Source organism: Tamandua tetradactyla, chromosome 2 (genome assembly GCF_023851605.1).
Source record: "Tamandua tetradactyla isolate mTamTet1 chromosome 2, mTamTet1.pri, whole genome shotgun sequence".
Lineage (NCBI taxonomy): Eukaryota > Metazoa > Chordata > Mammalia > Pilosa > Myrmecophagidae > Tamandua > Tamandua tetradactyla.
In genome coordinates this window covers 150262148-150276603 of record NC_135328.1, presented here as the reverse complement: position 1 = coordinate 150276603, position 14456 = coordinate 150262148, and the positions used below count along the sequence as shown (strand labels likewise).

The window sequence follows — 14456 nt, the reverse complement described above, 5'->3', positions numbered from 1 at the left end:
ATTTCAAAAAAGCCAGTGGCTGAGGTGTTATGAGTTTTCAAAATCTGGATGGTAAGGAAAACTCTTTATTTCTGCCTGAGAATGATTTTTAGAGGGAAAATAAAATTCTGGACTAAATAAATATGAGCATTTTCCCTCTTTCCTCCCCTTTCCACATGAATTATTTTCTCTAGCAAAATCAGCATGCTACTTCAAATACACTGCCATTCTATTTCTTTCTGGCTGTCACATTTGTCAATTCCCCATACTGGGGAATCAGTGAACCTGATTGTGCCGACTATCAGCATAGCCAAACCATGGTAATGAGCAGACGTTTGTGTTCTCAAAGAAGGTTGTGGCAGAGCCTGCCTCTCACATGGAATGTCACAAACAGAAGCATCTTTGAAAGCACTCCTGGCATGCATGCTTTGGAGTCATGCACTCTCACATATATTCATGTAATTGATTCTGTTGGCATATCAGTATCAGGTATGGAGTGGCTGACTACTGGGGATCAAAGAATTGAGACACAAAAGACTTAAGAAATTACCCTGGACCTCCTAATTTATCATGGTGGAGCAAGAATAAGAGGGCTTTTTTGCTTAGTCCAGGACTTACTGTCTGGTCATTCCTTGAAGAATCCTTCTGGGATAATGAAATTATAAGATGCATGAGTTGGGGGGGGGGGGGAGGGGGCAGGGAGGGAATCTGTAGTGAGAGATGATGAAGGCCTGGCAGCAATAAAGCCAACTACACACCTTCTCCCCGCCCCAGGAGGGACCGCAGGGCCTGAAAGGATATGCCAAGGAGAAACATGTCCGGCAGCAGCATCCCTAAGCCCCAGAGATACGAAGTCTTAGAAACTGCCCGGGCTTCGAGGTCAGACTTTCTCATCAGCGAGGAAGTGCTCTTCTCTCCCAGCTGAGCTCTGTCATTAATATTTGTTGTCTGGAATGTTCAATGAGAGTCCAGCACAAGGCACATGGTTTCAAGAAGGACACCTGGGTGCCAGGGACAGAGGCTGGGGAAGGTGGCTGCAAGGCCATGCCTTTAGGCTTCAGAAAACACTCCAGTTGGCAGCCCAGACTACAATTCCAGTGCTGAGGCACATTTATATAACTTAATATGACCAGCATGTTTTCGTGATGCAACCCATTTCCTGAAAGACTTAGACAAGCCTCTTCTTCAGGAAAGAAAAGACAGCCTTGGCTATGAGACAATGCCACAGCAATGTTCCTTGAACATAACAGGGCATAGAGAGGTGGTGGGGATGGAAAGATCAGCCCTGGTAAGGTCAGGCAGGAGGGACGAAGATGACATTTCCCACTGGACCTGTTCTTAGTGTAACTAAGAAATCAGGACTTAAGGGATGATTTCGATTACTGAATTGTTATATAAATATTCTTCTTTTGCTTTCTGGTATATTGGAGTAGACAGGGAAATACCTGAAATCTCTGAATTGAAATCCAGCTGCCTTGATCTCTGATAATGATTGTACAGCCCTTATTTTCTGCCCCTGTGATTGTAAAAACCTTCTGACTAACCTTCATTTGTGCCCAGTTATCCCGTTTTTCAACTTCAGAGTTGTGTAGTCACTAAAGACAGTCCCTAATGTTTGCTAATGAGGCTCTTCGGTCCACCCGGAACTAACCCACCCCCAAGTCCAAAGTTATCTTGATAATCAAGACTGGATTTAACCTAAGTGGGCCCACCTGACATGCGCAGTAGCTTAGACTTTAACCTACAAGTCACCTAGACCTTATTCTGCCATTTTCTTTCATACATTCTGTGACTAGGCATGTACTCAGTCTGCACACGCTCAATAAGTAGATCACCTCTAATTACCTCATCTGCGGCCACCGTATCCATTATCCTTCTTCTTTCTAATAAAACTACCCAAATTACTGCAGTTCGGGGAGATAGATTTTGGGTCACTAGGCCATCCTACTAAGTGCTTAGTAATAAACACTTTCTCTCTTTGAATCCCAGTGTCTCAGGAGTTGGCTTTTGAGTGTGTTGGGCAAAAGAATCCACAGCCTTTGTCTGGTAACATTAGCAGCCTTGGATGTTTGGGATTTCATTCCCATGGCCACCTGTTCCTTCTAACAACTTCTAGCTAACTCTTTTTTGCGTATCATTTTTTAAAAAAGGACCTACATGTAGAATTAACTCCCCAAGCCCTCTCTGTCCATCTTCTGTACACCTCCTGACCCCTCCCGCAAAACAGATTTGCATTAAAAAGCTACCAATCGACTACAGAATCTGTACTGTTAACATTCCGTTGTGCCCATAAACACCAAGGTACCAAAAAGGAGACACTATATCTTTTGTAAATAAATAGATACACATATGAACTATATCTATCTATCTATATCTGAATCTATATCCACCTAAAGCGATCTATCTATCTCTCTATTTCTATCTGACCACATTTGTTTTTAGATCTGTATCCCCCACACTAGCCCCCAGGGACACGGGCCCAGCTGATTTTAATAACTGCTAATTATGTATCTCCTATTAAAGTTCTTCATTCTCTAAGAATTCTTTACTACAAGATGAAAATGACCCCTGGGAGTAATGGGGAGTTTGTTTTCAGTCCACCTGGTTATATGAAAAGGAGCAGGTGTTACCCATCTGAATGGAGCAGGTCAGCCCATCCAGATGGCTGACTCCAAACCAATTAGTGTAAAGCCTAAGTGGGAAGGCAGAGGGCCCCATTCAGGTACTCAAGGTGTGAACATTTTCCTTTCAAAAGGTTCAAAGTGTGTTGGTATATGCCCACCTACACTGTTTGGGAGGATGGGAAAAGTCCTCACTAACCTAAGTGACTTAAGAGTGAATCACCTTCAGTCCAGTCAGGGGTTCTATTGCTGGAAATAATACAGACTATCTGTACTGCCCAAAAGATGCCAAACTACAGCTCTACACAGAGTCTCCACAGAGGGGTCAGCTAATTTCCAACCTCGTGATTGCATTCCAAGGAGCAGCCCCACATGCGGGCAGACCCTAAGTACTTTGGATGGTCTGCTGACCACCATGAAATCAGAACATGCAGCCACACTTCTCCCCAAACCAACCTGAACGAGTGCTAGTTTCTGGGGGTGGGCGGCAATTCATATTTGGTTTTCTAGCTAAAGAGCATGTCAATTTAAAGAAAGTTAAATGAGTCATGTAGAGGTTCAAGTATTCAGAGCCTATTGAATCCTGAGGACTGCTTTGGATGCTTTAGAGAACCAAGAAGAAACAAGACTGATGAGAAGAAAAGCTGAGTCAAAAGATGAGTAAGTAAGTGAGTAAAGGAGTAGAAGGTCACTTAAATGAATAGCTCGTTAACATTGTAAAAACAGCACAACCGGAAAGGATATCTCGCAGGGCTGTCCTTAAGCGCATTTAGGAATCCTGTCTGCTGTGAACCTGTGGGAATGAAACAAAGTTAGTATTGAAACATTCAACTCTGGAATAAATAGCTTTTGTGTGGAAAGCTTCTTCATCTACATGAAAATAATAGGTGTCTAAAGAGCGATTAAATAATTATATTTTGTAAATACGATGGCACCCTGTTTCCTGATAGGAGATTGAGATTCCATTAAAGTTATTCAACAAGAAAATGGCAGGTTCATAATTAGACTCAACATCTGCAGAATATTTTTTCAATAAAAGCAGATGGATGTCTACATACTTTCCCCAAATTATAGTTCTGATTACTCTTTTGTTTTTCTCATTTTTAACAGGAAAATAGAAGACTATCCACTATTTTTTCTCTTCTTCTATGAAAAATTGTTTCCCCCAAATTTGTTAACTTTTGCCCCTGGGAGTCCCATAGCTGGGTTACATGGAAAAACTTCTTACTCTGCACTCAATGTAATCAAACTCATAAGCCTGCAGTTTATTATGGACTACTTTTGGGTTGAAAACATTTTAATATGAGCTATCTGTGCAAGAAAACATTTCTTTGGGGGCTTGAGTAAAGATAGATCTGACAAAAAGTTTTTATTTTCTGTATTGATATTATACTCTTTACAAAGAAAAGGCTGTAGAGAGGAACTGTGGACAATTGCATTGAGGGTCATCGATGCCAGGTCCCTCTCCTCAACGTGAGGGAACATAACTGGACCTTGTTCAGCAATGCAATGAACAGGGAGAACTGCGATGATGGGACTGGTTCTATTGAACCTCCCTGCTGTTCTCCTGTTGGTTTAGCTGCCACATGGGTGTGACTAGCAGGGTCCTGGATCCTCCTCTGTAGAGCCAAAAACTGTGACAGGCTCTGGGAAGGGTATGAGTGGGTTGGCTCCCCATTCTTCCTTGAGTTCCCTATTCCCTCTAGTTCCTCACCTCTCAGTGCCCTCTCCCTGCCACACAGGCACAACCACTTGCCCTGTGGTGGAATGAAAATCGGTGGGAAGGGATGTAAAGAGGAACTGCAGAGAACTAATAAGGAAAACCATGTGCTTAAAATTCTGGTCTCCATCTCTGCTAGGCCAGTCGGGCAAAATCAGCCACTGGACATGCTGAGGTCTTAAGAGCAAACACAAACTTGAGGCAAAAGGCAGACACTAAAGGAAATGATTCTTCTTTTTCTATTGGACAGAAGTTGTACCTCTTTTCTAAATGTTCCTTCCTCTGTAGGGACATCCAGTCTTTCCCTTCCAGGTATCTTTGAGATGACAGAATTCTCTCTCCTTCTCCCCCTTTCCCCCCCAACCCATCCCATCTTCCCTACTTGAAGCCATGACCTGATTGGGAGAACTCAGATGACAGCTCTCCAGCTACAATCAAAAGCTCTCAGACTTTGCCAAAGGTGTCGGAGACTTGGATGGATAATAGGAGCCATATAAAAGCACCTGTCTTCCTGGAAGTATCACATGCCAGGCTAAATGGAGGTGCAGGGTTGTTTTGTGGGTGAGGGAAATGCAGAACAAGAGGGAAGGAAAATCTTTGTTTGCTTTTGACCAAAATATTCAGATAAATTCCAGCCAGCTGTATATTTAATATTTTTTCTTCAGCAGAGTGTATTAACAATATATGAGTATAAATCAGTAGTGGCTATAATTTGCTGGACCAGAGTGAGTGAAAGTTTAGAGAAGATGAAAGTAAAATGTACATTTCAACCCACCTGTGATGGGCAGATATATATCTCAACCCAACTATGTGTGAGTTCCTAATATTTTTGTGTGTGATGGAGCAGGGGGAAGACCGGCCCTTTATATACAGGATGCAGGGGCAAGGCCATACACCCAATCAAATTGTTGAAGATGATCTAAAATTATAGTGCATAAATACTATTTTATAGGATCATATGTGTGCTACAGGATCAGGACTTATTTCTTTTCCCATGGTGCAAAAACAGCTTCTTTGAAAATGAATATATAATGCCTTCAGCTTCTTTTTGCTTCTCTTGTCTATTAATAAACAGAAAGGACCTTGGCTATATTTCTGTCATTTTTGTGACTCTGAAAATGGAGAGAGAAGGTGCTTCTGTAACCAAGAAATTAAGATTTAAAGGATGATTATGATTGCTGAATCATTAAATAGGTAGTCCTTTCTGCTTTCTTGTACATTGTAGTAGACAGAGGGAAATACCTGAACTCTCTGAACCGTAATCCAACTACCTTTGTCTCTGATGATTGTACAGCCTTTATCTTGTGCCCTTGTGATTGCAAAACCTTGTGACTGGCACTCACTTGTACCCATTTTATCTGGTTTTCGATTTTGGTGTCTTGGGATCACTAAAGACAGCCCCTAATGTTTATTAATGAAGGGTCTTGTGTCAGCCCAAAACTAATCTACCTCAATTACAATGTTATCTTGGTAACCAAAGCTGGATCTAACCAAAATGGGCCTGACTGACATGTGCAGTAGCTTAGACTTTAGCCTCTAAGTCACCTATATTTCATTATAATACTAAAAACACGCCCATCATAATATTAAGGCCACATTTTCTTACATATATTCTGTAACTAAGTATGTAATCAATCTGCACTTGCTCGATAATTACATCACCACTGTGCTCCTTATCCTAAACCCTGCCCATCTTTCGTCACTATAAAACTTTCAGAATTACTGCAGTTTGGGGAGACATATTGGGCTGATAGGCCATCTGTTCTCCCGCTTTGCGCCTAGCAATAAACTCTTTCTCTCTTTGAAACCCCAGTGTCTCAGGAATTGGTCATTGGCAAAGACTCTGCCACCATTGTCTGGTAACACCACTGTCTGGTAACACCATTGTCTGGTAACGCTTCTGCAGAACCACAATCAGCATCACCCCCTGCTAAACACCGACAGGGTTTCTGATGAACGTTAATTGTTTTCTTGTAAAACCACCAGTCCAGGGCTCTCAAGCCTGTATTACAAATCTGTACCACATTGAGATGAAAGGATTGCAGTCAGAAAGAATGAGAACTGGAATTTAAAATACAGAGGAAAATCTGGCATAGTCTATTCCATGTCCAAATTTGACTAATATTCAAAAAAGAACTGCCCGCTCCCCCCCAATCCCATAAATCGTACCCCCTCCCCGCCAAAAGAGAAGGGGAGGGAAATCTGAATTCCTAACTTCAGCCTTAGTGAACGCCACATGTGGTCTTAGCACTGCAGCAGAGGGGGCAAAATGCGAGGCACATTTTCAGATACTTCGAGAAACATTCCAGAAAGAGGTTCTGTACCTGCTAATGGGCAGTACCCTTCAGGAATGTGGACAAAGAGGCATTCTAGTCTTTAATGCTGCTAATGGACTGTAATGTGAGTTTAAAGGCCTACATTCATAGTTCAAAGTTCAAAGCCAATTCACTCACTTCCTATAACTGTGATGTAGGCAAGTGACTGACAAAAGACAAAAGAAATTCAAAGATATGACCTTCAGGATGGGGAATGGATAACTGCCATTTGCTCAAGCAAACATATATTAAAATCATATACATCAAAGTCTAATTTTTAAGCAGGGTTGCTTCATGCTTCATTTATATGCCAGGGGTAGTTTACTAATGGTTCTAGCAGAGAATTGAAAATCTGATCAAGCACACATCTTAAACATAGGTAGATTCCTCTATAAGGAAAGCCAGCCTTTAGCTTCAGATGGATGGATGTATGGCCCCCACCACCCAGGGAGGGTGACTGTTCTTGCTTAAGTAAATATCCCATTTAAAAAAAAAAACTGCTATTCAGTGGTTATTACTGCAGCACATCGTCTTTCGTGCAAAATGTGGGGATTATGGTTCCAGGGAATGCCTTGTCAGTAGAAAAAGCAAAGTCTATAAGGCTTGAACAAGGATGAGGGTCTCAAAGAAAAAAGGTCTTGTTAGTAAAAGAAACACCCAATCCAGTCGTGGGCCTGGAAACTGCTCTTGGAAGGATGGGGTGGGGATGGGAAGTTAAAGGGGAAGGAGGGAGGGAAACTGACCAGAGTAGAGGGAGGTGAGAAACCAAAACAGGGGGCAGGTCCGAAATGAGGAAAGGGGGAAAGGGGAGAAGGGGAAAAAGAAGAAAAAGAAAGTCTGAAATGATTAAAATATTAAATAAAAATCAAATCAGAAAACCAAAGTCAGGCAAATGGTTACATACGTAATCTGATTTCGCTAGCATACTTACGAAGAATGACGTGGGTGATAACGAATGCAAATATAAAGACTGTCAGAAAAGACAGAGATAAAATAAACATATAAAAGAATCTGTAGTTTCTTTTCCCCACACAGTTGCCTACCCAGGGACAGTGGTGATCAAATCGTTCTGAAATGAGAAGCAGAAAAAAAAAAGGGGAAATTGATTAACAACATGTCTTTTTTCACTTGTGGGAACATACCTTCCCCACCGCCCGATACTCTGAACAATATAACAAAATGCTTCCATACTAGGTATTTCCAAATAACCACTTAGAGAAATGTTTAACATTAAGACATCACAAGAATTCTTTTGACAGAACTTAACTGTTTTGATTAAAAAACAACAACAACACATGCCTGCTTCTCAAATGGCAACATAAAGGACTATGAATGCACGTTCTCATTACAATGCAAAAAGAAAAGATTTTCCTCTTTTGTTGAAGAAACCTCTTTGCAGTCTTAGGACAATTTTCCTTTAAGACACCACCGACACTAGCGTGTGTTGGGTCTGGGATGGGACTCTGTGCTTGATGGGCGTGTCCTACTCGGTTTCCATCTGCCTCTCACTACCTGGCCATGGCACAAGGGGCCTGGGGCAGACAGGGAAGGCCACTCAGGAAACTCCATGCTCTCCCATTCCAGTTGGAACTTTCTCTTCTATTTCAATAGCAGTGGGAGACGGATAATCTTTTTTTTCTTTGGAGAGACATTATCTTTACTATCCTGGACAGGAAAGAAATCTGTGCTCTGTCCCAGGGGGAGACACTATATCTGTCATAAAAACTGTCTGCTATGCAAACATACTAACAAGAGAGTACAGAACAAAAACTGTCAATTTTCTGATCAATGTGTCTAATCAGAAGACATATAGTAAAACAAGAGACTTATGGAGAATTCTCTCTATATAATTTCTCATAAAACTACAGTACGATTTTACCATTCCACATCTGAATTTAAAGATGAAAGGTCCATACTCTTCCATACTCTGACCATTTCTTTTGTCAATAACCAATAAAAAAATTTTCTGACTATATTTTTAAATTTCTAAACAAAATATGACAAGAAACAGACTATTCTTAACATATGATCGTTCCATACAACATATATAATCAGTAATTTACAATATTATCACATAGTTGCATATTCATCATCATGATCATTTCTTAGAACATCTGCATCAATTCAGAAAAAGAAATAAAAAGACAACAGAAAAAGAAATAAAATGAAAACAGAAAAAAAAATTATACATACCATACACCTTACCCCTCCCTTTCATTGATCACTAGCATTTAAACTAAATTTATTTTAACATTTGTTCCCCGGATTATTTGTTTTTACTCCATATGTTCTACTTGTCTATTGACAAGGTAGATAAAAGGAGCATCAGACACAAGGTCTTCACAATCACACAGTCACATTATGAAAGCTATATCATACAATCATCATCAAGAAACATGGCTACTAGAACACAGCTCTACATTTTCAGGCAGTTCCCTCCAGCCTCTCCATTACATCTTGAATAACAAGGTGATATCTACTTAATGCATAAGAATAACCTCCAGGATAACCTCTCGACTCTGTTTGGAATTTCTCAGCCATTGACACTTTGCCTTATTTCACTCTTCCCCCTTTTGGTCAAGAAGGTTTTCTCAATCCCTTGATGCTGAGTCTCAGCTCATTCTAGGGTTTTACTCAATCCCTTGATGCTGAGTCTCAGCTCATTCTAGGATTTCTGTCCCACATTGCCTGGGAGTCATGTCCCACATAGACAGGGGGAGGGTGGTGAGTTTGCTTGTTGTGTTGGCTGGAGAGAGAGGCCACATCTGAGCAACAAAAGAGGCTCTCTTGGGGGTGACTCTTAGGCCTAATTTTAAGTAGGCTTGACCTATCCTTTGTGGGGTTAAGTTTCATATGAACAAATTATACATACTATACACCTTACCCCTCCCTTTCACTGATCATGGGGGCTCAGCCTATAGCTTTGGTTGTCCACACTGCTTGTGAGAATATCAAGAATTCAACTTGGGGAGGTTGAATTCTCCCCTGTTCTCACCATTCCCTGAAGGGGACTTCGTAAATACTTTTCCACCCACTGATCAAATCACTCTGGGATTCATCAGGGCATCCCTCTGGACAACCAACAAAATCTCATGTCCTAACCAAGGTTCCATGTACTTATGGTGTTTAATATAATTACATAAGTTATATTAGGAAATACACTAGTCAAAATATAAATTTTGTACCAAATAAACAGTTTTTGCTTTCGTCTCACACCTAAGTTGAAATTTTAAAATATTAATTACCATCTATTTTCAGCACCCTGCAGTAATGACATTCCTTTGTTCTTCCTCATGCACAAACATTTTTAAAATTTGTACAGTCACTATTATTATACACTCTAGGCATTCCTACATTATACCATCCCAATCTTAATCATCTATCTTTCTGATTTCATTTGTGCCCCCAGCCCTCCTCCCTCTATCATTCTCACATTCAGATTCATTCAGTGTTTTAACATAATTGTATTACAGTTAGGTAGTATTGTGCTGTCCATTTCTGAGTTTTTATATTCAGTCCTGTTGCACAATCTGTATCCCTTCAGCTCTAATCACTCAATATCTTCCCTATTTCTATCTCCTGATGGTCTCTGTTACCAAAGAAACATTCCAAGTTTATTCACTAATGTCAGTTCATATCAGTGAGACCATACAGTATTCGTCCTTTTGTTTTTGGCTAATCTCACTCAGCATAATGTCCTTAAGGTCCATCCATGTTGTTACATACTTCATCACTTTATTCTGTCTTACGGCTGCATAATATTCCATCGTATGTCTATACCACAGTTTGTTTAGCCACTCGTCTGTTGATGAACATTTTGGCTGTTTCCAGAGACTGATAAATTTGTAAGTGAGCTCTGATCTCATGGCAATGGACTCCCCTAGGTCTACTAAACACAATTCTTGGCATCCCCAACTGCAAAATAGAGATGCTTCATAGAGTTATGGTGGTAAATTAGGTAATGTCTGGAGTAGTATTTTAAAAATGTACACAATGCCTTATAGTTGTCAAAAGAAGTAGGTTCTTTAATACATTTGGCCTCAAAACAGTAGGGAAGTGATGGTGCTGGTCCAATTTTTACAGATGAGGCAATGGAAGCTTAGAGAGGGAAGAGTGCTTACGAAGGGCCACAGAGCCCATGAACCCGACTGGAGGCCAGGCTTTTCTGTGCTGATCCTGTCTCTCCGTGGCACCAGGCTCTTTCTAGCACTGTGTCAGCCACGGGCACTGTCATACCATTATCCCATGCACCCGACATACAAGCCCAAGTCCTCTCACCTTGAGGATTCCACAAGAAATCTGTAACGTGCTTGTGATCTGTCTTTCCCCTTGCAAGTAGGGGCAAAGCTTTTCTCCTTCCTGTGCCACTGGGCTGATCTATTTGGAACAGATTCAGAGTCCGTTTGTCTTATTCCTATATACCCACTCCCAGCTGGCCTCCCCTGCCTCATGGACCGGGAGGAAAATGCGAGGTGTACAACACAGCTTTTTACTTGGGCGCTTTTCCAAGCTTTGTTGCTACATGATCCCCATATATTATCTATCTATATGTTCTTTCAAAGCATACAGAGAGGGCCATATGAGGCGTGATTATATAAATAAAACATTATAAAGTTACACAAGCGAGTCAATTTCACCCAGCTGGTCACATATCTCTGTTTTTAACGTATCACACAAGCATGTTTCTTTGTAAAGGGCATGAGAAAACTGTAGGAGGTGATGGCAGAGGAACTGTGAGAGACTGACTGCTCTCTGCAGGGACATTAACAAGGAAGCAACTGGTCTGAGCCGAGGGTCCGGAGGAAAGCTCAGAGCGACAACCTGCTGGTCTAGGAGATGCTGATGCACAAATGAAAGAGACACCTCCAGGTGGAGTCCTGTAAGCTATTCTGTTAACAGGTGCTGCCCACCACAAACCAGGGAATACCAACCCTTGCAGACACACAACCCAAGCGGGGCAAGTCTTCCTTCCATACGGTCCATGGACAGAGTGTAGCCAATGGAGAGGGCTGCGTTAAGAGATGTGAAAAGAGAGGGAAACACTCCTAGGCCGTCAGAGTTTCCCAAGACTTTGAGACTGCTATTTCAAGAAACTTTTTCTTCTATACATATGACTATAGGGAAGAAGAAAAAGAAGTAGAAGTTGGGGGCGGGGGGAGCATGTTAGGCTGGAATCTGTGATTTCAATTGTGAGAGCTGCTCTCCAAATGCACAAAGGTGGCAGATTGAGCATCTGAACTGAAGGAAAGTCAGCTCTCAGCAAAGAAGAAAAGATGACTTGGGAGCATTCCTTGCATGGTGAGACATCTTCATCTGCAGGAAAAGGCACTGCAAGCCTACTGCAGATCATTTCCACGCAGACAGGCAGCCGTTTTACTTTCAGCTGAGAGAGTTTAAACATACCTAAGTTGTGAGGCTGAACTTTACTGAGGGAGGCAGCACAACTACAATGAAAGAAGCCACAGGCAATGTGCAAACCACTGGTCAGGAAGTCTGGGAGCTTCTTGGGAAGCCAGTGACATCTTGGTAATGGGGTGCCTGGTTCCCCAGCAGCCCATAGCTGAGTGCAGTTTCTATTTGGAAATTGATCTGATTAGGAGTTTTTCTTGGCCAATGAAAATGAAAATTCTTTCATTTAATTTTTCGTCATGTCCTCCTCCTTTGTGTTTATTGAATAAATACTGGTAAAAGAGACGAGGGGCTTCCATGGCCATCTTTGAGGAATGAGGAAGCTGCAGGGTCCATGGGTCACCCATCGAGTCACCATCTTGCTCCATGACCCTTGTAATCCCTTCCCAGCTCACCCCTGCTCCCGGGTCCTCCTCGCTGTGCTGACTTCTGAGGACGGGTGCCCCCAGCCGTGGCCCGGATGCTGCTCTTCCCCATGCACTTGCTCACCAGGGCGTCTCCCTTTATCCCAAGGCTTTAAATGTCAACTGCAGGGCGCACGGGTGGTGCAGTGGTAGCACGCTCGCCTTCCACGCGGGACACCTGGGTTCGATTCCAGGACCGTGCACACCTCCCCGCACCACCAAAAAAAGAGTAAAATGCCAACTACTCTCCAGTGAGGCAAAATGTCTCCTGCCTTTAGCACCCGCATCAATGTGAAGTGCTTGTCTGACATCTTGAACTTGCCTTGTGGGAGGAGAACTGCCCTTCTCTCTCCCCAAACATGTCCTCCTCCGACTCCCCATCCGGCCAGCTGCTCAGCCCAGAAACCCAGCCATCGTTTCTGACCTCGTTCTGTCCGACCCATCAGCAAACCCTGTCAGCTCTGCCTCCAGCTTTATCTGAAATCATCTTATTTATTTTTGACTTGCGTTTGTCTGCCAACTCTACTCTAAGCCTTTAATAAATATTTGTCAAATGAATGAAAAAATCCTCATACCACCAAAAGGACATCTGTGGGAGTAAGTCATTCGTAAGGATGCAGAGCTAACAAGTAGCAAAGCTGGGCTTGGGGCCACACTAGAACCTGAGCTCTTTACCATGAAACACCACCTTTGCTGAGCACTTTCCATGACCCCAGCATTGCTTCAAGTGCTAGGAATACTAAGAAGGAGGAGAGCAACAACTAAGCAAGACTTTGTGTTTCGATAGTTCCTTATTTGGTGAGGACGCATTATTTTCAGGTTCCAAAGTATTCTTCAGACCCAAAGAATGGACTCCTGGTAGAGGAAAAGCCAATTTAGCTTCTAACTCAGACTGTTCTCTTGCTTTGTTGGTAACAGACAACATTCCCCCTTTACGGGTCAAGGATAGAAATGGAGCTAGGAGACATGGTGGGGCTGTCACACAGGGAGCTGTCATGCAGGGTGGGGTTGTTACATGGGGTTGGGGTGTCATGTAGGGGCCGTCACACCGGGGCGTCTGACACGCTTTGAATTTGCTTGCTCCAGCTTAAAGTAGTGGCAAGAAGCGAAAGCACTGTCTGAGGGAGTCTTGTTGAGAGAGGAGTAGAAAGGGCTTGTGTTATCCTCTGTGTCCGGGACAGCAGCATAGACATGGAATCAGGCACAAGCCATGCTGGGCAGCAAATGCGAGCTGGCTACAGCTGACACATGCTGCGGCTTCCAGGGGGACTTAGTGCACCAGCCACTGGCAAGGGTGGGGGGAACATCTAGAGGAGGAGAGGGGCACCCGCAGTTGGCAAGGCATCATTGGAGCCATTTCAAACAACTATTCTTAGAGGTGAGTTTGTGTAAAAACTGGATGGGTGTACTGTGTACTTGGGGTGGCAGGGATGGGTGTGGGTGTGGGTATGAGGCGAAGTTGTTTAAAAAAACATTTTGGCATTAAGGCCACATTCCTTGATTATAAAGTTCAGAGCCTGCCAGAAGGGAGTGGTCTTATGCAACAGCTCTGGAGGGTTCCTTTAAATAGGATGAGGGTCTGTTTCCCAAATGAGGGTTGTCGTGGGCTTGTGCTCAAGCTTTGCAGTTACCCAGACAGAGCCTTAGGGGAAGGGGATTGTGTAACTGAGAAGTTAGGATTTAACAAATGATTATGATTACTGAATCATTAGATAGACATTTTGTTTTACTTTCAAGTATTAGAATAGCCGGAGGGAAATACCTGAAATTTCTGAACTGTAACCCAGCTACCTTGATCTCTGATAATGACTGTAAAACTATACAGCCTTTATCGTATGATAGTAAAATCCTTGTGACTGATCCCCATTTGTACCCCTTTACACTGTTTTTCAACTTTTGAGTTTTATGATCACCAAAGACAGCCACTAAAGTTTATTAATGAAGGGCCTTGAGCCAGCTCAGCACTAACACACCCCAATTCCAAGACTATTGTGCTAGATGGAGCTGG

At 42.5% G+C, this 14456-nt stretch overlaps 1 protein-coding gene across 4 annotated transcripts in view; it reads right to left on the bottom strand.

Annotated features, from left to right (window-relative positions):
- The window catches only part of ZDHHC14 (zDHHC palmitoyltransferase 14), a 417907-nt gene that overhangs the window by 82504 nt on the left and 320947 nt on the right, over positions 1 to 14456 (bottom strand). For all 4 annotated transcript variants that reach the window (XM_077149346.1, XM_077149347.1, XM_077149344.1 and 1 more), the window contains 2 exons: positions 7567 to 7704; positions 3345 to 3393 (listed from right to left, as the gene is read on the bottom strand). In XM_077149346.1, coding sequence (XP_077005461.1) covers positions 3345 to 3393; positions 7567 to 7704 — 187 coding nt within the window. The remainder of the gene's footprint in view (positions 1 to 3344; positions 3394 to 7566; positions 7705 to 14456) is intronic.